The sequence below is a fragment of the Lagenorhynchus albirostris genome, chromosome 1 (genome assembly GCF_949774975.1).
Source record: "Lagenorhynchus albirostris chromosome 1, mLagAlb1.1, whole genome shotgun sequence".
Taxonomy (NCBI): domain Eukaryota; kingdom Metazoa; phylum Chordata; class Mammalia; order Artiodactyla; family Delphinidae; genus Lagenorhynchus; species Lagenorhynchus albirostris.
In genome coordinates, this window is record NC_083095.1 from 9,336,784 (window position 1) to 9,357,164 (window position 20,381).

General features: G+C 52.2%; 1 protein-coding gene across 3 annotated transcripts in view; it reads left to right on the forward strand.

Annotated features, from left to right (window-relative positions):
• Window positions 1-20,381, forward strand: part of SYNE3 (spectrin repeat containing nuclear envelope family member 3) — a 98,170-nt gene that overhangs the window by 54,441 nt on the left and 23,348 nt on the right. For all 3 annotated transcript variants that reach the window (XM_060165042.1, XM_060164969.1, XM_060164895.1), the window contains exons 5-14: window positions 2,441-2,602; window positions 5,266-5,613; window positions 8,222-8,358; window positions 9,837-10,011; window positions 13,390-13,572; window positions 14,514-14,657; window positions 15,534-15,668; window positions 18,976-19,137; window positions 19,265-19,437; window positions 19,884-20,013. In XM_060165042.1, the coding sequence (XP_060021025.1) occupies window positions 2,441-2,602; window positions 5,266-5,613; window positions 8,222-8,358; window positions 9,837-10,011; window positions 13,390-13,572; window positions 14,514-14,657; window positions 15,534-15,668; window positions 18,976-19,137; window positions 19,265-19,437; window positions 19,884-20,013 (1,749 nt within the window). The remainder of the gene's footprint in view (window positions 1-2,440; window positions 2,603-5,265; window positions 5,614-8,221; window positions 8,359-9,836; window positions 10,012-13,389; window positions 13,573-14,513; window positions 14,658-15,533; window positions 15,669-18,975; window positions 19,138-19,264; window positions 19,438-19,883; window positions 20,014-20,381) is intronic.

Genomic DNA, 20,381 nt, shown 5'->3' on the forward strand with positions numbered 1-20,381 from the left:
TTTATCACCATCAGTGTCAACCAGGGGCCCAGCCCCTATTCTCTGCTTAGTGTCCTTGACCCACTTTGTTTCGTAAATGAATCTTCTCGCGGATGGAGGAAGCTCGGGGAGGATTCTGGTGGATGCAAATAACCCTGCGGGGACGGGGAGCAGCAGGGGAGACGTGAAGGAGGTGGTCACTGGACCTTGGTCCACTTTCTGAATTCAAGCAGCCCCGTGTTTCCCATCTGTCAAGCGCTGAGCCTCCCTCCCATAGTGAGAGGATTCTCAGTTCTTCACTGAAGGACTTGATCTTGTGCCTTGGTTTCCCCGTCTCTGAAATGGGGATATTTTCCCCTACTTGCCATGGGTGTTGCAAAGGTTTAAATGAATTGGTGTTTCTAGGTTTGGTGAGGGGCTTCTCCACGGGAGGGGAAGGCACACACACATAGCCAGGGGGGTTTTTCAAATCCACGTGTCCGTCTGCCCTTCCCAGTTGAGAATGGTTGGCTTAGCCTCGTAGAAGGTCAGGACCTTCCTGAACGTGGCCTGACTCCACGGCTGAGAGCTGAGGTCAGCAAACCACTGCCCATAGGTTCAATCCAGCCCAATTGCTGACTTTTTTATGACCTGTAAACCAAAAATAGTTTTTATATTTTTCAGTGGTTGGGGGAAAATTAAAAGCAGACTATTTCATGACATGTGAAAATGATAGGAAATTCAAATGTCAGTGCCCATGATTCATTTGGTTGGAATACAACCATTCTTTATGTGTCTGCCTGTGGCTGCAACTTGGGTGCTACGATGTAAGTAGCACACAAGTGGTTGAGAAGTTGCAGCGGAAACCACGTGGCAGGCAAAGCCCAGAGTATCTACCATCTGCGAGAAAGAGAGACTCTGCCACCCGCTGGGCCTGAGCAGTGATTCTGGAGTCTGAACTTGGCGTTTAAATCTTGTCTGCAAGAGTTATGTTACCTCCCGACACCCATTTGGATACTCGCATAATGGGACAGTTTGGGATCCTTGTGAAGATATTAAATACGATAATGCCGGTCTATTTCCAGGTACATAGTAGGTGCTTATTAAACGAAGGTCCCCTGGTTCCTTTTTCTTGGCTCTCCTTGGAGAGATCCCTCCCCCGGCACACACCCCACACTTAGTTACCTCTGGCCACTCAGGAAGCACTTAGTCTCAGAGCCTGCCCTGAGCGGGACCAGGGAGATGAAATCAACCCCCGTGTCCTTAGGGAGCGCTTGGTCCCCACCAGATGACAATTCGGTATACAAGGTTGGGGGAGAGCCACAGCCTGGGGCAGTGGGCAAAGCTTCAGAGCAGGTGGGGCCTGGAGATGAGCATTGCCACGTGGGCACCTCTCACTTGGTTGGGTGTGACAAGAGCAGAGGGACACAGGTGACAATAAACAATGGCTCAGAGTTCTCAAGCTCTTGCTAGCTGCCCGGTGCTGTTCTGGGGTTGTGCGAGCCCTGACTCAGTTAATGCCACCCTCATGAGGCAGTTACTGTTATCAGCCACACCATATGGAGGGGTTAATTACAAGCTCGAGGGGGGCCAGGGTCAAGCCCCAGGCAGTGGGCTCCCAAGCCCAGGGTCTTGACCGCTGGTCTGCAGAGCCGCATCGTGGGGTCCTGCCCTTGACCACCAGGCTACAATGCTTGGACCTGGGCCTGGGGGCAGTGGGGAGCAGTGGAGGGGTTTAAAGAGATGGTGCTGTAATCAGGGGTGTGTTTTGAAAATCAGAATTCTAGGCACACAGTAGGTCTTATAGCAGGACACTGTTATCTCCCCAAATGTCACCCACCCTTAGGACACCATCTTGCCCCTGTGTGGTTAGAGCTTCAGTGGGAGTGTCTGAAAATAGAGGCAATTCCAACACATGCAGGCAAATCACCACACTCGGGGGAAATGGGGGGCAGCCTGCTGTTTACTCTCGTACCCCATGGACATAGTCACAATGGAGCAGAGATGCGTTGGCCCAGCCTTGCCTCGCAGGTTGGAATCTTGGTGCTTTCCTAGCCAGGTGACCTTGGGCAAGTCATTTCACTTTCCGTGCCTTGGTTTCCCCATCTTTCAGACTGGGATAATAATGGTACCACATTATGGGGGCAGTCAGGAGCATTCAGTGAGATGATCTTGTACACAAAGTTCTTAGGGCAGCGCCGGCACCTTGGTAAGTGCTCAAATGGTAGTGTTATGTAGTTGTTACCACGGCCCCATCTTGAGTGCCATTCCTAGGACGTGGCAGGAAAAAAAGCCCACTGTGTGGTTGACAAGCCCAGTGCTGGCATGTTTTGGTCTCTAAAGCCAAGAATTTCTTGACTGATTGCTGATGAGGTACACACACACACACACACACACACACAGATTCAGGCCTGGGAGGCCAGGCGAGGGGCAGCCTGGGCTGGGGACCTTTACGGCCGGTGACTCTCCTCCCCTCCCACAGAACAGAGTGGACCTGCTGGAGCAGGTGGCCCAGGAGCATGAACATTTCCAGCTGAGCGTGGACGAGTTCCAGCTGTGGCTGAAGACGGTGGTAGAGCGGGTGCACGGCTGCATGGGGCGCAAGTGCCGGCTGAGCACCAAGGACCGTCTCTTGGCGCTGCAGGTAACCAACCCCCGGCAAGTCTCTGCGAGAGTGGGGAGGGAGCGCTCACGGCTGGCGGGTCTCTGTTAGAGTTTATTTAATAGGATGGGGCTGGGATCCAGAGTGGGGAGGCAGTGCTCATGGCTGGCGGGTCTCTGTTAGAGTTTATTTAGTAGGATGGGGCTGGGAGGTCCCAGGAGATACAAACATCCCTGTACACAGACCCCACAAGAGGAGAAGCATGGGATGTGGTGTAGATCCCATGCTTGGGGCCTCGGCTGCTTTATGGAAGTCTCTGAGCCAGCAGGGCATTTGGAAACCCAAGGCCACAGCAGCATGGTCTAGACCAGCTGGGCTCAAATGGGGGACATTGTCCATGTCTGGAGACATTTTTGGTTGTCACAACTGGGAGTGGAGGTGCTCCTGGCATCTAGTGGATGGAGGCCAGAGGTGCTGCTAAACATCCTACAGTGCACAGGACAGCCCCCGACAGCAAAGCTTTATCTGACCTCACATGTCAGTATGTGAAGGTAAGGAACCCTGGCGTAAGCATCTAACCTGCAGGAGAAGCCGGGTCCACTCTGGGCTTCCTGACTTGCTGTGATCCTGAACGAGCTTCCGACTCCCTCTGTAAAGTGAGTGGGTAGATTATCTTCAATAATTCAAGGACCACTTTATAATTTTTGACACAGCTTTACAGCACCTATACCATTTATTTAATATTTGTATTTAAATTGACTCTCTTTTGAAAAAACCAGTGAACAGTGACCACAAAATAGCTTGTATGACTTGTGCAGTTTCCCCACTATCTGAAAGTAGTGTTCCTATGGAACTGTTCATGAGCTGAAATGGTGTGTAGCAGAGAAGTGGGACTTCCCTGGCGGTCCAGTGGTTAAGGTTCTGTGCTGCCTCTGCAGGGGGGCCGGGTTCGATCCCTGGTTGGGGAACTAAGATCCCACGTGCCGCGCAGCACGGCCACAAAATTAAAAAGAAAAACAAACAGAAAACAAGCGGAGACGTCATTACCTTTTCTCACAAAAGCTAAAATCCTCTTTGGATTTCTTTCAGGTAGCGAAAACAGGTACTACTGTAGGTCTTTTGTAAAAGCAAAGTGATACACACTGTTGTGGCCTCTCCCGTTGTGGAGCACAGGCTCCGGACGCGCAGGCTCAGTGGCCATGGCTCATGGGCCCCGCTGCTCCGCGGCACGTGGGATCCTCCCGGACCGGAGCACGAACCCGCGTCCCCTGCATTGGCAGGCGGACTCTCAACCACTGCGCCACCAGGGAAGCCCTAAATTGAACTTTTGAAAAGTGTGGGTATCCATAAAAGAATGTTCACAGCAACCTTATTCATAACAGCCCTAAACTGAAAACAACTCAGATTTTTATCAGCAGAGTATTGGATAAACACGTCATAGAATAGAATATATGTACAAAGACATATTAGTCAATGAAAAGGAATGAAGTTCTGATATACCTGACAGCATAGAAGAATCTAAAAAACATTATGCTGAGTGAAAGAAGCCAGTTTCAAAAAATAACATATTCTATGATTTCAAATAGATGAAGTTCTAGAATCTTCTGGGATGTTAGAAATGCTCTATTTTGATAACAGTGTGGACTGCATGGGCATATATATTTCTCAAAACTCTTTGAACAGTAACACTTAAGATCTATATATAGATTTTCTCAACTTACAGTAGGGCTACGTCCCAAGAAACCCATCGTAAGTTGAAAATATCGTAAGTCGAAAGTGCATTTAAAACACCTAACCTACCAAACATCATAGCTTAGTCCAGCCCACCTTAAGCGTGCTCAGATCATCTTCCATTAGCCTAAAATCATCTAGCACAAAGGCTGTTTTATAATAAAGTGTTGAATACCTCATGTAATTTATTGAATACCATAGTGAAAGTGAAAACTATGTTGGTTTACACTCACTGCCGCTGCCCAGCATCGCGAGGGAGCATCGTGCTGCATATCACTAGTCTGGGAAAAGATCAAAATTCCAAATGCAAAGTACAGTTTCTACTGGATTCATATTGCTCTCGTACCGTCGTAAAAAAAATCATAAGTCGAACCATTTTAAGTCAAGGACAGTCTGTACTGTACTCCGTGTAAGTTGCACTTCACTAAAAAAGTGAAAAAAATATTTTGGAGGTATTTTAAATAAAACAGACAAAAGTGTTTACCAAAATTTTTTTTAATATTAGAAGGCAATGAACACTGATTTAAAAAGAAATTTTATATCATTGTCATAAATGGAATACCAATACTCATTCAGAATTGGTAGATAGCCACACAAATAGATGTAATGAGGCCAAATGGCGTCGTTAGGTTCTGTTTGCTCCGTACTTTTGCCAGCTGAAGGCTTCGAGCCTGAGGCTGCCTCCGTCTCTGTTAAAAAAGCAAGATTAACAAATGTCCGAGAGTGTTAAAGACAGAGAAGTACCCAGCAGAGACTTTCCCCTTCACTTAATCACATGGCTTGTAAATGACATGGTAACGGAATCACATCCTGAATGTTACAAAGGCAGACAGTCCACCCCTTGGAAAGGTGCCTTGGGTCTAGCCTGGGAATAGGAATTACCGTTGGGCATGATGCTCCCAGCGGTCCTGGGAAATGCAGCACGTGTTTTCTTTTTCCCCTCGGGTTTCTTTCCCACTGCCTCCCTGCTTTAGGACATCGCCAGCGACTTTCCCAGGGGCGAGGAGTCTTTGCGGAGGCTGGAGGAGCAGGCCGGGGGCGTCATCCAGAGCAGCTCCCCTCTGGGTGCAGAGAAGATCACCAGAGAACTGGAGGAGATGCGGAATGTTCTGGAGAAGCTGCGTGCGCTCTGGGAGGGGGAGGAGGGGCGGCTGCGGGGCCTGCTCTGGTCCAGGGAAGCCTACGAGCAGCAGAGGAGGCAGCTGGAGGCCGAGCTGGCAGAGTTCAGGAAGGGCCTTCAGAGGCTGGCGGAGGAGGACCTGGAACCCGCGGCCAAAGCAGGGACCCAGGACGAGCTGGTGGCCCGCTGGAGACGCTACTCGGTAAGCAGTGTTTGGCAAAGCCGCGGCCCAGTCCGGGTGCCGTGTGTGCCTCGGGGCATCTGTGCAGCGGGAGGATCGCGCTAAGTCTCAAGCACGCTGGCTCTGGTCTTCCTGGATTTTTGATAATCTCAGTGCCCCGAGCACAGTAGACAAATTGGTTGTTTGTACCTGTTTTCTGGATGAGGAAACTGAGGCCTGGAGAGATTGCCCACCCCCCCCACGACATCCCCAGCCTCACATGATGAGTTGGTGGGTAAATAAGAGGTGGACCGGCTCCAAGTTTGCTATTCGCTTGCCTGATGGTAGGATGTGGTGAGCACTTTCCGAGCACAGAGCAGGGAGTGTGAGGTCAGAGGCAAGGCTCTCAGTGTAGAGAAGATGAGGAACAAACATAACCAGGGCTCTTAGGAGGCCCAGCAGATGATGCCCATCCTGGGGAGGGTGGGGGCACTCCAACCCAGACACGGTGTCCATTCGGAGCACCCTCCCACGTCCCCACCCATGTGCCCACTCACGAGAGGTTTGACGTGAGGACAGAGAGATTTTTCAAATAAGGATTAACACCCTTCTGCAGTCCTTTATTTACTATATTAACTCAAAGGGCTAGCTTGTCAATTCCATGAGGGGAAAGATCTAAAAGGAAAGCCCCCAGGCCCTACCTCCATTCCAGATTGTTCTGTTTCTTCCCCTCTTCCTTCTAATGTTTGCTCATATGCAGAAATATTTGTGTGTAGGTAGAAACGAAGCATCCATGCTCTTTAACATCACTCAGCCTTGCAGGAGACCAGGTTCACTGCAGTGATCAACTTTGTACAAAGGGAGTCGTTTCCCTTGTAGGATTGTCTGCCTTGGCACAGGGCAGGGGTGGCGTGGTGCGGTGGTGAAGGGCGGGGACTTTCGGATCAGACTGTCCTGGTTCGAGTCTTGGTTCCTCTCCTTGCCGGCTGGCTGGCTTTGGAAGAATTACTTTTTTTTTTGGCCACACCGCTCAGCTTGCAGGATCCTAGTTCCCCCAACCACGGATTGAACCCCAGCCCTCGTTGGTGAAAGCGCGGAGTCCTAACCACTGGACCGCCAGGGAATTCCCGGGGAGAATTCATTTAATCTCAGTTAAATGTGACATGGACGTGATGATAATAAGACCTGCCTTCCGCATTCCTTATGAACCTGTGAAAACAAAAGTGCTTAGAACAGCACCTGCCGATAGCATCGGGACTCAGGGAACATATGGCTCTTAGCAGGAGTTCTAGGTGAGGGCCAAGGTCAAAGCAAGCAAACTGGCAGGGATGGAGTTTGGGGAGGGTAAGGCCTGGAAAGCCCTGCCAACACTCCCGTGTCCCGACAACCGCCACCTGGCCATGCCCGGCTATGTTTCAGGAAGCCTTTCCCGAGGCAGGAGGCAGACCACATCCCTACAGGTGCTGCCTGTCCCACCCGGTTCAAGTGTCAATTATGACCAAGATATGACTAACCGGAAATCAGTGAAGGGGAATTTCAGAACTTGTTCGAAGATCTCTGTTCTTAAACTAGCGTTTATGTAGTGAGAAATGCTCCCGCCCTGTACCCGGTGCCTTGTCAAGCGGGGGTGGCCCCGTTTTACCCCCGAGGGACCAGGACCGATCCAAGGCTGTGCAGCTGGGAAGGGCTGGAGGTGGGTTTCCAGGCCAGCCTGTGTCCTGCCAGAGCCCGTGCGCTTTCCACTCCCCCAGCCTGCCTCCTACTGAGCATGGGACCAGCCAGAGTCAAGGTCAGGATCAAACTCCACATTTCCCAGGATAGCAGGAAAAGGCCGCGTCCGAAGTGCCTGAACGTGGCTGAGTGGAGTGGTCGGGCTGCTGGGTGGAAATGTCCTCTTGCCGACAATAAGTGGATTCACAGAGCATCTTCAGGTCATTGCTTCCTTCAGTGCTGAAGGGGCAGGTTAAGGGCCAGAGGGCCCGGCTCCAATGTCAGGTCCACCGTCTCCCAGCTCTGCAACTGTCAGAAAACTCTTGGCCAGAGTTTCCTTGTGTATAAAACGGGGACACAGAGAATTACTGTCTAGGACCATGGCGAGGCTTCAATGAATGGGACCACAGGGCACTCAGCACGTCATCACTGTTCCCTAAGTATTAGTTATTTGTATGATTAGGTGCTAGTCGATGGCAAGGCTGTGAGGTAGGTGATGATAAAGAGAAAAACCTGCTCATCAAGAGCAAACAAGGGGATTCCCTGGTGGCGCAGTGGTTGAGAGTCCGCCTGCCGATGCAGGGGACACGGGTTCGTGCTCCGGTCCGGGAAGATCCCACATGCCGCGGAGCGGCTGGGCCCGTGAGCCATGGCCGCTGAGCCTGTGTGTCTGGAGCCTGTGCTCCACAACGGGAGAGGCCACAACAGTGAGAGGCCCGCGTACCGCAAAGAAAAAAAAAGAGCAAATGTGTTTGGGGTCACGGAGCGGGAGAGCAAGGGAGAGCAGGGGCTGAGCTCTCGGGGCCCCTGTCCCTCTCCTGGGGGACCGTTTTCCCCCAGGCTGGCCCACTTCCACAGGATATGCTCACCCCGGTGCACACACACCGCCATCCCATCTCGGAAGCTCACCTGTCCCGTCGGGTGTTGTCTGTTGCTGCAGGCCACGCAGGCGGCGCTGGCCGCGGAGGAGCCTCGGGTGGACCGTCTGCAGGCCCGGCTGAAGGAGCTCATCGTGTTCCCCGAGGACCCGCAGCCCCTCGCGGGCAGTGTGGTCTCTGCCATCCAGGAGCACCAGAGGTACCGGGCGGGCCGCGGGTGGTCCTGGACCTCATGCTCAGGGCCTCTGCCCATCTGACACCAGCTGCAGAGGGGGCTTTGCTCAGGGCCTCTGCGCATCTGACGTCAGCTGCAGAGGCGCTTGCACCTCTTGCTGCCTGGTAACAAATAGTTCTTGTTCTTATCAACGACTGGCCATTATAGGGTCTCACTGGGCTCAGGTACTGACCCCTTTTCGAGGTATTTTCCATTCTGCTCCCAGAAAGAGGCCTGAAGTTTGCTTTTCTCTGTGCTATGTGGCCTCTTCACTTATTTCCATCAAGCCTCCTTATGCAGCTTCGCATGGCGGATGGGTCCCCTATGTAATGGCCGAAGGGGAGGGCTTTTCACTAGGCCAGCCTTGTGCCCCACTTGCTGACGGCTGTGCTGATGTAAGCGCTGGACCTGACTTCAGACCAGCCGCTACCTCCCTGTCCGCCCGTGGGTTCGGGCGCGGCTAGGTCTCCAGCTTCTTAGCCCAGCAAAGACCCGCAGTTCAAATATCCACCCTGTGTGGAGCCGGGCACAGTGTAAATTCAGAATCGCTACCTGTTTTTACTGCGTGAGGCTCAGAGGTGTTTGGAACACAGCCCAACTGTCCCCGCCCCTGTAGCACTTCTCATCCTCCTGCCTCTGATGCAGGGGTTTTCCTCGAGAAGGAACTCAGGGACCTCCTGCCTTGCCAGGTGACTCTCACCCCACGGTGTGCACAGGCCCTACATGTGTACACGCAGAACAAGGGCCTAGATCCTCCACAAGATGCTGAGGTGGTGGTGAGACTGAACCTCCTGTGCATAAAGCGGGCGTGGGAGAGGGTGGCCGAGGTCTCCCTCCCCTTCGTTGCTCTCGTGGAGGGGGCAGGTGCTGGTTATCTATGACTGGGTGCTAGACATTATATCTATACATATATATATGTATTTTTTTGGAAATGTAGTTGATTTACAACGTTTTGTTCATTTCAGGTGTATAGCAAAGTGATGCGGTTACACATATATATCGTTTCTTTTTCAGATTCTTTTCCATTATAGGTTATTACAAGTTATGGAATATAGTTCCCTGTGCTATACGATGGACAGTATATTGGAAAAATTATTTGTAGAAATTATTTGGGCCTCAAGTAATGGCATCCTACTCAAGAAAGTATTTTGTTTCGCTTCTGCGAGGTGCCTGGGGGCAGGCGGTACCAGCCTGGGGGCTCAATAATTCCTCTTCCAGGCTTGACTCTTTCCCTGGTCCAGAAGCTGGGATGCAAGTCTATTCGAGGACTGGCTTACCTCCGGTGCCCTTTTGTCTGGACAGCATAGGCCTCAGGGTCCCGTGGACAGCCCAGTAGTCCGTAGAAGAGGAGAGTGCCCGCCCTGGAAGCAGCACAGCCGGGCGCTCTGGGTTCTGGGCAGCGGCCTTGCTCCTATACTGACCCGCTCTCTCCTCTCTCGGTTCCCCCTCCACGGTGCTCACAGCATGAAAGCCAAGAGCAGCAGGCTACGTAATGCCGCGGGCGTGGACCTGTGGCGGCATTTCCAGCGGCCCCTGCAGGAGCTGCAGCTGTGGAGGGCTCTGGCCCAGAGGATCGTGGACGTCACCACCAGCCTGCCGGACCCGCCCTCCATCCACACCTTCCTGCCGCAGATTGAGGTCCGCATGGCTCTGTCGGGAGGGCTGATGGGTGCAGCTGGGGGAGGCCACCAGCCAAGCATAGCATTTCAGGCGCCCCCGCAGGGACAGGTGTGTCTCTGGGTCCTCCAGATGTCTGGGTGGAGCCCACTGTACCCTGTCTGGTGAGTTCTAAGTGCACAGGAAATGTCAACACTTGTAGTTTTCAGCGACAAAAGTCACCGTCAGTTCTTGGGAAGGAGGTGAAGCCTGGTGCCTGGTATGGCTCCAGGACTGCACGGATCTGCGCTCAGCCCTTCTCTTTAGGGCCCTGCTGCAGGCAGGCCTCAGGTGGAAGCCTGAGCAGTGCTGAGAAACAGGGTGTCAGGCCATTACCTTTATTGTGTGTCAGTTGGGCTGCATGTGACAAGTGACAGAAAACCTGATCAGTGGTGGCTTAAAACACAGAGACGGGACTTCCCTGGTGGCACAGTGGTTAAGAATCCGCCTGCCAACGCAGGGGACACGGGTTCGAGCCCCGCTCTGGGAAGATCCCACATGCCACAGAGCAACTAAGCCCGTGCGCCACAACTACTGAGCCTGCGCTCTAGAGCCCGCGAGCCACAGCTACTGAGCCCACGCGCCTAGAGCCCATGCTCTGCAACAAGAGAGGCCACCGCAATGAGAAACCCGTGCACCGCAACGAAGAGTAGCCCCCGCTCACCTCAACTAGAGAAAGCCCGCGAGCAGCAACGAAGATCCAACGCGGCCCCCCAAAAATTAAATAATTAAACAAACAAACAAACACGGAGACTTTCAGGTCGTCCCAGAGCTGGCTTGATAGCTCAGCAGTATCTTCCAGGACCCAAGCTCTTTCCAGCTCTAAACCACGTCTGCCTTCATGGCCCCAAGGTGGGTGCCACCACTGCAAGTGTGCATCCTCACTGTGTATTTGAGCTCATGCTGTATGGTTGTATATTCAGATACTTTCAGTTGACACATACGAACTTCTTCTCAGCGGCCTTTAAAATGGTTCAGTAAAGCCGTCACTTGAAATGGCTGCAGAATATTCCATGTCATTTTTTTTTAAAGTTTCTGCACTTAGATTGTTTAGGTTTTTTCCAGTTTTCATTGCCATAATTAGCACGTGTTGATTATCTATGTACATGGATTTTTGTTTCCATTTCTACCATTCTCCTCATTTTACTGATGAGGGACTGGGGCCAGGGAGAAGTTAGGGAGCTTGTTCAAGGTCAGGCTGCTGAGGAGAGCAGAGCTGGGGGCAGAATGGTGGGTTCTAGACTCTTGTCTAATGTTCTTATCCATGTCTTCACTCTGGCTCCTGAAAATAGGTTTGCGAGGCATTCAGAACACTTATTATCATTTGACTGTTGAGAAAAACAAATGTCCCAGAGGGGAAGCCACTTGCTCGATGTGACACAGCCATTAAGTGACAGGGCTGGCTTTGACCTGCATCACAACTATATTTCATCCTGTCCTTCCCACTAAGGCAGAAAGCAAACCGGGACCTCCTCGAAGCAGGAGAGAGGTCCCGTCTTTCTCGAGTATGACCCAGGACTCCCAGTGCGGGAATTTCGCGGAGCAGTGGGTTGGAACACTTGGGGCCAGGACTTTGGTTTATTCACGTTTGGACGCTATTTGCTGGCTGGAAGTATGTCTTTCATCACTCCCACCGGCGCACCTGGGCGGGATGGATTTCACAGGCCAGGGCTCAAGCTGCCAGCTCTCTCTTGTCTTGGCTCAGCTCCTGCATCTAGCCTCAGAGCAGCCTGTGCATCTGCAAAGCTCCAGCCAAAACCTGGGCGTGGCTGGTGTATTCGTTCCCTGGGGCTGCTGCAAGAAAGCACCAAAAACTGGTGGCTTCAAACAACAGAAGCTCAAAGTTCCGGAAGCTGGAAGTCCAAAGTCAAGGTGTCAGGAGGGCCTTGCTCTTCCCAGTGGCTCTAGGGGAGAATCCTCCTTTACCTCTTCTAGCTTCTGGTATTTGCTGGCAGTCGCTGGTGTTCACTGGCTTGTAGGTCCATCACTCTGATCTCCGTGTCTGTCATCACGTGGCCATCTTCTCCCCGTGAGTCTTCTTTTTTTTTTTTCCCACCATATCTTTTTTGAAGGACACAATTCAACACATAACAGTTGGTTAAATAACAATGGCTGAGAAGATCTGTCTTTTCTGGTGTGTTCACTCTGGGTCCTGCAGTATGTTAAATGCTTTCTAGGCATTTAAGCCTCACGGCAGCCCCGTGAGCTAGGGTACGACTACCCCTAATTTACCGATGAGGAAACCGAGGCTTGGAATTGCCCAAGTTCTCCCAGTTAGTATGGAATCCAAACTCATGATTGCAACTCCCCAGCCTGAATTCTTAACCCTCATGATATTGTGTCTGAGTCTGGTGAAAAGGGGGTGAAGGTGACTCCCTACAGCTAGAAGCTTGACCTCTGTGTAGCTAATTGCAAACCACACACCTGGGCTGGGGTCTTAGTTCTCCCTCTCCCAGCCCCGTGCCCAGCTCAGCATCTCTGTAACATCATCAGATATCAAATGGAAGGACTCTGGCCAGCTGAAGACCAAACCCCTGGCCTCCAGGGCCCCTGTGCCCTCAGTTAGAGAAGCAAGAGGTATTTGTCCCCAACAGCTGTTGATCAGCAGGAGCCTGAAGCGAGGAACAAGGCTTTGGGGGCAGGAAGAGTGCATGTAGGCTGGGAATGTGGTCAGGGGAGGCTTCCTGGAGGAGGTGGGGCCTGGGCTGTGCAGAGTTCAGGCTGCCTGCTTAGGAGCCAGCTGCCCATTACACAGGGCTGCTGAGTCCCCTTTTCCTCCCCCTCTGCCCGGTGAGCTCCCACACATCACGACTTCACTCAGGTGCCACTTCCTCCGGGAAGCCTTCCAGAATTTCCTCTAATCATGATCCCATAGGCCCTTAGCCCCTTCGAAATGTCCCATACACCAACTGGGGGATGGCCCACTGCTGTCGGTGATAGAGGATCACTGAGTAGAGGATCAGACTGGTTAGTTTGGGGTTCGGCTGCAGTTTGGACGGTCAATTTTGGGGGGCGGCTGGGAGGCAGCAGGCGGTCAGGAGCTTCTGGGGTTCAGGTGAGCACAGTCAGTGGTGGGGGATGGAGAGGGGACGGATTTCCAGAACACGTAGGAGGTAGAATTCTTGCTCAGGCTTTGGTAATAAGATGGATGTGGAGGTGAGAGAGGAATCAGATTGACCCTGACGTTCAGGGCCTCCTACCGCCCTCCTGCCAGCCCGTTTCTCCTTACGTTTGCTGCTTCCTTGGAAACCAGCACCAAGGCCCAGCCTCCTGGGCAGGCACAGCCAGAACAGGTGCGCTCCTGGCCCCATCTCCAGCCTCATCCTGCCCTGCGGCTCACGGAGGCCCTGTCTCCTCTAGGCGGCCCTGGCGGAAAGCTCCCGCCTGAAGGAGGAGCTGACGATGCTGCAGCTGAAGAAAGACCTGCTGGGCGGCATCTTTGGCCAGGAGAGAGCCACGGCCCTGCTGGAGCAGGTGGCAACTTCCGTGAGGGACAGAGACTTACTGCACAACCGGCTTCTGCAGAGAAAGAGCAAACTGCAGGTGAGCCCCACTGGCGGCCCTCAGCCGTCGACCTGGCCCTCCAGGAAGGGCAGCCCTGCATCCTGACCCCAGCTCTACCACTGGCCACCACGTGGCCCTGGACATATCGCTTTGTCCCCCACGACCTCAGGCCCCTCATCTATCATCTGGGTAGGATTATGGCGCGATCCTTCTCACCTGTCGGCCTCCCACCTCTGCCCCCAAATTCCCTTCTTCACTGATCAAGTCGAACTGTTTTCTGCAAAGAGCTGGGGACTGTCAGATAAGAAAATGCAGAGAAAAACACTTGTAAACTTTAAACCACTGGAGAGCTGGGAGCTAGTGTTATTAGGGACACTTTTAAACGGCCACACGAAATCACAGACATAACATGGGATGTTGTGGCCAGTTTCTTTTAGGTAACAAATGTTTGCTGAGCGTCTAATAATGATGATGATGAAAGAGATGGTCTCTGGGGCACTGACCAGGGGCCTGGCACCTGCTAAGAGCATTACATCCCTGGTCTGATCTAATCCACAGAGCAAACATTTAGCAAACATTTGAGGGTTCGCAGGGCAAGTGGTCTCTGTTGCAGCTTCTCAACTCTGCCGCTGTAGCATGAAAGCAGCTGTAAATGAATGGGTGTGGCTGTGTTCCAATAAAACTTTATTTACAAACACAGGCCCCTGCTGGGACTTGGGGTGTGTGGTAGGAGATGTAGTTTGCCAGCCCCTGTTCTAGAGGCAGAACGACTGTTAGGTGAGGACACTACGGTCCTCAAGGAGGGGAGTCAAACACCTCAAGGGCTCCAGGAAGGCTTCCTGGAGGGGGTGGCGCCTGAGTGAGTACGAGCCAGCCAGGAGAAGGCTGGAGATAGAGCAGCTAGTCTGTGAGTGTCAGGTTGTACCACTGGGAGCCTGAGAAGAAAGCTGATTTGTGTGCTGCCTGTTCTGTCTCCGCAGAGCTCACTCGCTCAACACAAAGATTTCGGAGATGCTTTTGATCCCCTGCAGAGAAGGCTCTCAGACCTCCAAATCAGGGTCCGTGCTGAGAATGGGCTTCAGCGGGACCTTCCTGGGAAACAGGCCCAGCTTTCGAGGTTGCAGGTAAGAGGTCTGTCGGGCCTGAGTCACCTCTACTCAGATACTCAGCTGTGCCTAGAAGCAGCCCCCTGCAGTAACAGTAACCAGCAAAGCAGCGGCCAGCCCGAGTCAGACATTTAGACCCTCCCTTGAGAACTGACCTTTCATCGCAGATGAATCTCTGCTGATATACCTGATGGTTCCTGGCCTCAGCAAGGCCTTTAGCACCTCCAAATGGCTGATTCTTGAGCCTAACAAAATGATAGGCTGTCCTTTTGCTTACTCCATGGTTCCAAAGTCTAACGTGAATATTTACTTTTAAAGTTGCTTCACTAAGTGTTCCTAATGAGTCCAGAGGCCTTCAGTTAAATAAATGATTTGGGGATTAAGAATAAGTGTTTGAAAACACACTGGACTGTACGTAGGGGGATCATGAATAATTGTTGGCTACATGAGGAGCTTGCCAGTTTTTAAAATGCACGTGAAACAACAATTATCTTTTTAAAACCCAGGCACAGCTCATACATAACTGGGAGTGTTCTTTGGAAGGTATTAAAAATGATGCATTTGGGGCTTTAAAACTAAAGCTGAGATGTGATTTTTCATATTAAGAAGTGGTCATCAAGTCTGAGTCCAGACGTGAGTTTGTCCCCCAGAGATGCCTTCTGGTCTTTAGCAGTTTATTTTCATGGTGTCTCAGAATGTTTTCATCTCATTTTTAAAATTCTCACCAGTCCTGAGAATGGGCCCATCAGACAGCCATATGGTGCAGCGGATGGAGAGGGGGAGTCCCACGGTCCCGGGACCCTCCCAGTCTCTCCCACTCGGAGCCCCCGCCCTGATCAGCTTCCACAAGGAGAAGCGGAAAGCGCTCTCCACTCATTCCTTCCTCTCCTGCAGGGGCTACAGGAGGAGGGGCTGGACCTGGGGGTGCAGATGGAGGCCATGAGGCCTCTCATCCAGGGGAACTCCCACCACCAGCACAGAATGGACCAGCTCTCCTCTGACCACCAGACCCTGCACAGGTCTCTGGAGGTAAGGGGCCAGCAGAGGGTCTGTGCTGTGACAGAGACATCTGACACTCCTGGAGACTTTCTCCCTCTTTTCTTCCTTTGTTCCTTCCAACCCTTCTTTTTCTTTCTCCCTTCCTTTCTTCCCTTCCTCATTCATTCAGGAGCACCTCAATTACTGAGCACCTCCTGTATGCCAGGCAGTGTTCTGGGCTCTAAGGGTTGAGGCAGCACGAGCAGGACAGCCAAGGCCCCTGCTCTCCTGGGTTTAAGTTCTGGTGGGTAGATGAACAACGGAGTCAGCAACAAGTTAAGCATACCATTCCACATGTGCCAGGAAGCCAAAGCACGGACCAGGCTGCACACACGCAGCAGTCCCCGTCACGTTTGTGGCGGTAACGCCAGGTTGAAAGGTGGGTCCTGGTGGCCGTAAGCCCCGTATGCAGTGCCCTCTAGTGGCCACCTGGATCTTGCTGGGGTCCACGCAGGATCGATGCCCCTTTGGTGGTGGGACGGCCAGTAGGTGTGGGTAGTGGGATGGCTCCTTCAAAACTGGCCTGAGGACAAGTTGAAATGCAGGCTCCAGCCCCACCCTGACACCGATTTAAATGGCGTCCTGGGTCTGCGTTTGTAACAAGTGCCCCCGGCGTGCAAAGCCAGCTGTCAGGCAGCCACAGCTCAAGAACGCTAGTCTAAGGCAGGGTTCTCCACCCTTCCGGACCCTGCATGCCCTATGTTAATAACAAATATTCCTGACATCTTCTTTGCAACCCTGAATCACAGAGTTACCTGCACAATTGTAAAATTTAATATAACGCTTTTTCTATTATGAAAAAGAGAAATAAAAGGAGAGTAATTATAATAAAATAATGCCTTATAATAACCTATAATGGAAAAGAATCTGAAAAAGAATATATATATATATACATATATATGTACATATAACTGAATCATTTTGCTGTACACCTGAAACGTTGTATATCAACTATACTTCAATTTATAAAATAGATAAAATTTATTTTTAAATAAACCACTGGTGGCGCAGTGGTTAAGAATCCACCTGCCAATGCAGGGGACACGGATTTGAGCCCTGGTCCGGGAAGATCCCACATGCCGCGGAGCAACTAAGCCCCTGCACCACAACTACTGAGCCTGCGCTCTAGAGCCCGCGAGCCACAACTACTGAGCCCACGTGCTGCAACCACTGAAGCCCATGCGCCTAGAGCCCGTGCTCCACGATAAGAGAAGCCACCGCAGTGAGAAGCCCGCGCACCGCAACAAAGAGTAGCCCCCGCTCGCTGCAACTAGAGAAAGCCTGCATGCAGCAACGAAGACCCAACGCAGCCAAAAATAAATAAATACATTAAAAGAGAAAAAAAAGCCTGTGTCATAAAATAACCTTTTAGAAAAATAAAATAAAATAAAATAATGCCTTTTGATGAAGTAGGTACTCCAAGAAGGCTACACCAAAGACATCGGAGGTGGTCAGACCGCACTCGCTCTACGCAACAGCTACAAATGCCTCTAGTGATGAGAGTGCTGGAGTAAGACTCTAAGCTCGGGTCACGATAAACAGCTTTTTCATCTCTGTGGACATCAGTAGGACATGAGAAGACCTTGCGAGGTGTGGGTTAGCTCTGCATGGTTGGTCTTAATCGAGGCATAAGGTCTGGATGAATGCATTTAATTCCATTTAATCAATTAAAAGCGTGTGGTCTCAAGGTTGGGGCCGGGAAAGTAGAGAAATAGGTAGGAATCACTGTGCTTGCTCTTCAGGGGCCCGCAGAGCCCACAGAAGCAGCAGACATCAGCTTTCACGCCTACATCCAAACGATGAGCTAATGGATTGTTATAATAATTAGAAGAAGTATTAGCTGAGCATCGCAAGGCTTGCAAAGTGGTGATATTCCATTTCTCTCATACTTCTTTATTGTTGAAATGCTTCTTCAAAGAAGTATTGCCCTTCTTTTATTATTTTGGTGCTCGGTGCTTTTTAAGTCTAGTAAGTTCTAGTAAGTCCTTCCCCCGTAGCCCAGGAGATCTTCCTGTCCCCCTGGGGGGCACATACCCCATTGCGTAAGGCATTGCGTCTGATGTTGGTGCACAGGGGACAGGAGGAGACGGTAGTAGTGGCAGTGCAGGGAAGTCCCCAGCTTCTAGTGGCAGCCAGTGGTGTCAGCCAGTGTCTGGAATGCAGGAAGGCAGGCCCTACGGTGGCCCAGCAAAGAATCACAAGGACCTAAACTGAGAATCACAGCAAGAGAGGGGACCACAGACCCTGGGGTCTGACTGGCCTGTGGTGGGCTGAGAGGGAGGGGCTTCGAGGGTCTCAGGCTGCGTGACCAGGAGGACAGAGAATGGTTACTCTGCTGGATACAGCACCCACCTTTTGTGGAGACAGAGATGAACAAGGTCCCAGAGAGCTGAGCCATGATTGACTCATGGGAGGGGAAACAAAGCAAGACCATTTGAAAGACTTTTTATCAAAGTAAATCATATACAGAAAGGTGAACATCTAATTATGCAGCTTAATGCATTTGTAAAAACAAAAAAAATCTGCGTTACCAGCACCCAGATCACAGCACAGAACAATACCTGTCCTCGTGCCCCCTCCAGTTGCTGCCTGACACCTGCAAGTAACCCTGACCTTCGACTTGGCACGGCATTGATTGGGTTTGCCTGATTTTATACGTTACTTCAAATGAAGACAGCGTATTTCATTTTGTTTCTGGCTTCTAGGTCTCCACACGATGGCTGTAAATCCATCCATAACGTTACACTAGATTGTTGTGTAGATTGTTCATTCCGGCTGCAGCGGAGGTGACCTGTTCCCTCCTGTGAATGTACCTCAATGCAGTTATCCATCTACCATTGACAGGCACTTGGGTAGTTTCCAGTCTGGGGCTCTCACCAGTAACAGCACACACGTGCCTTTTGGTGAAGATACGTTCACATCTGATGGGTTACACGCAGGAATGAAACGGTTGGGTCATAGGGGTGCCTGTGTTGGGTTTCAGTAGATACAGACCTACGGTCTTCCCAAGTGGTTGTACCAGTTTACGCCCAAACCCGTGACGGACGTGAGCTCCCATTGCCCGCACCCTCACCCAGACCTGGTACTTTCCATAAAAGTAGGACAGGCTTATAAGCACTTTAAACCAGAGTTGGTCTTTCTGGGGTAAATTCCTTGCGCTGTGCAGAAGAGAAGACCAACCGCTCATGTTCTTGGCTGGATGGGGAGCCCTGGGGGCCATCCTCCCCTGGGGCTCCGGCAGGGCTGAGGGTCCTGCAGGGTGAGGTCTCAGCCTGGGTCCCCCGGGGCTGTGCTGCAGGACCTTGTGGACACGTGCCGGCAGAGCGTGCGGGAACATTGCACCTTCAGCCACGAGGTTTTGGAGCTGCGACAGTGGATCTCCATGCTCACGCAGAAGCTGGAGGCCCACCGCGTGGACACGGGCCCATGGGATGCCCAGTCCCGAGAGGTCGATGTCGAGGTAAGAGGCCTCTCCCCACAGAGAGATTCTGTCCCCTGCATCCCAAAAAAGCAGGTTTGGGGAGCAGAGACCCTCCCCCCTCCCCATTACCTTACTCTGTGTGTATGTGTGTGTGTGTGTCCTTCAGAAGCTGCTGGACGAATTCCCCGCGAAGGAGGCCCAGCTGCCCCTGATTGAAGCACGCGGCCGGCTGGTGATGGAGAAGTCTTCTCCGGAGGGGGCTGCTGTGGTCCAGAAGGAGCTTCAGGAGTTGGTGGAGTCTTGGGGGGCCCTGAGGCTGCTGAGGGGAAGCCTGCTGAGGTGAGAGGGCTCCCGACTCTGCGCCTGGTCTTGGACAGCCCCCTTCCCAGCCAGGGAGAGCTCAGCCGCGCTCCTAGAACAGAAGGCTGGGGTCTGGGTGCCAGGCGTGGCCCAGCTGCCTCCAGGCATCTCCAGGCAATTCTAAGTAGAGGCACTAAGAGCGAGGAAACGCCTCAGCTCGGGAATTAGCCTCCAGCCCCTCCTGGCTTGGGCCTCACCTGCATCGATGGGTATATGCACCTTGATGACAGTAACGTGAGTCTCTAGCAGGAAACTGGAGATGCAGGTGGCCTGGGGAGGTTCTGACAAACCCGAAGGACAGGCGTGGGCTTGGGAAGACCAGAAGTCGGCCCCCACTGCCTGGTGCCCTGATTCTGTTCCTTCTCCTGTGACCCGGGGAGTCCCCATCCCATCACCACGTTGACTGGGCTGGTTTGTCTTCTCAGCCTCATCAAAAACCGGCAGCTGCAGAGGATGGAAGTGGATTCGGGGAAGAAACTGATTTTCACCAACAACATCCCAAAGACTGGGTTTCTCATCACCCCCATGGATCTTATTTTCCGACACCACCGTCAGGTGAGTCCGTCTAGTGGGGCTTCCGGGGAGGGACCAGATCCCGAGTCAATTGATGGTGGGAAGCTGTCTCCAGCAAAGTCCCTTCCCTGCCTGGGGCCACATGCTCCACTCAGGACTGGACCATGTCCCATCTCAGGTGAGCCTGTCCGGTAGTGGCACAAGAGCTCCCTGTGCCACTGGACAGAGGAACTCTGAGACCCCAGACCCAGGGGTCCCCACTAGGGAAGGTCCCAGGCATCCCTCGGGCAGACAGGCCCTCACCCTCAGAAACCCCGGCTACTGCCTTTGCAGGGAGGAGTGTTGGGGTTGGAAGCTTCCTGCTGACCCCAGATGCAAACGGAAAGCACACAAGATGGGTATTTTTTGTG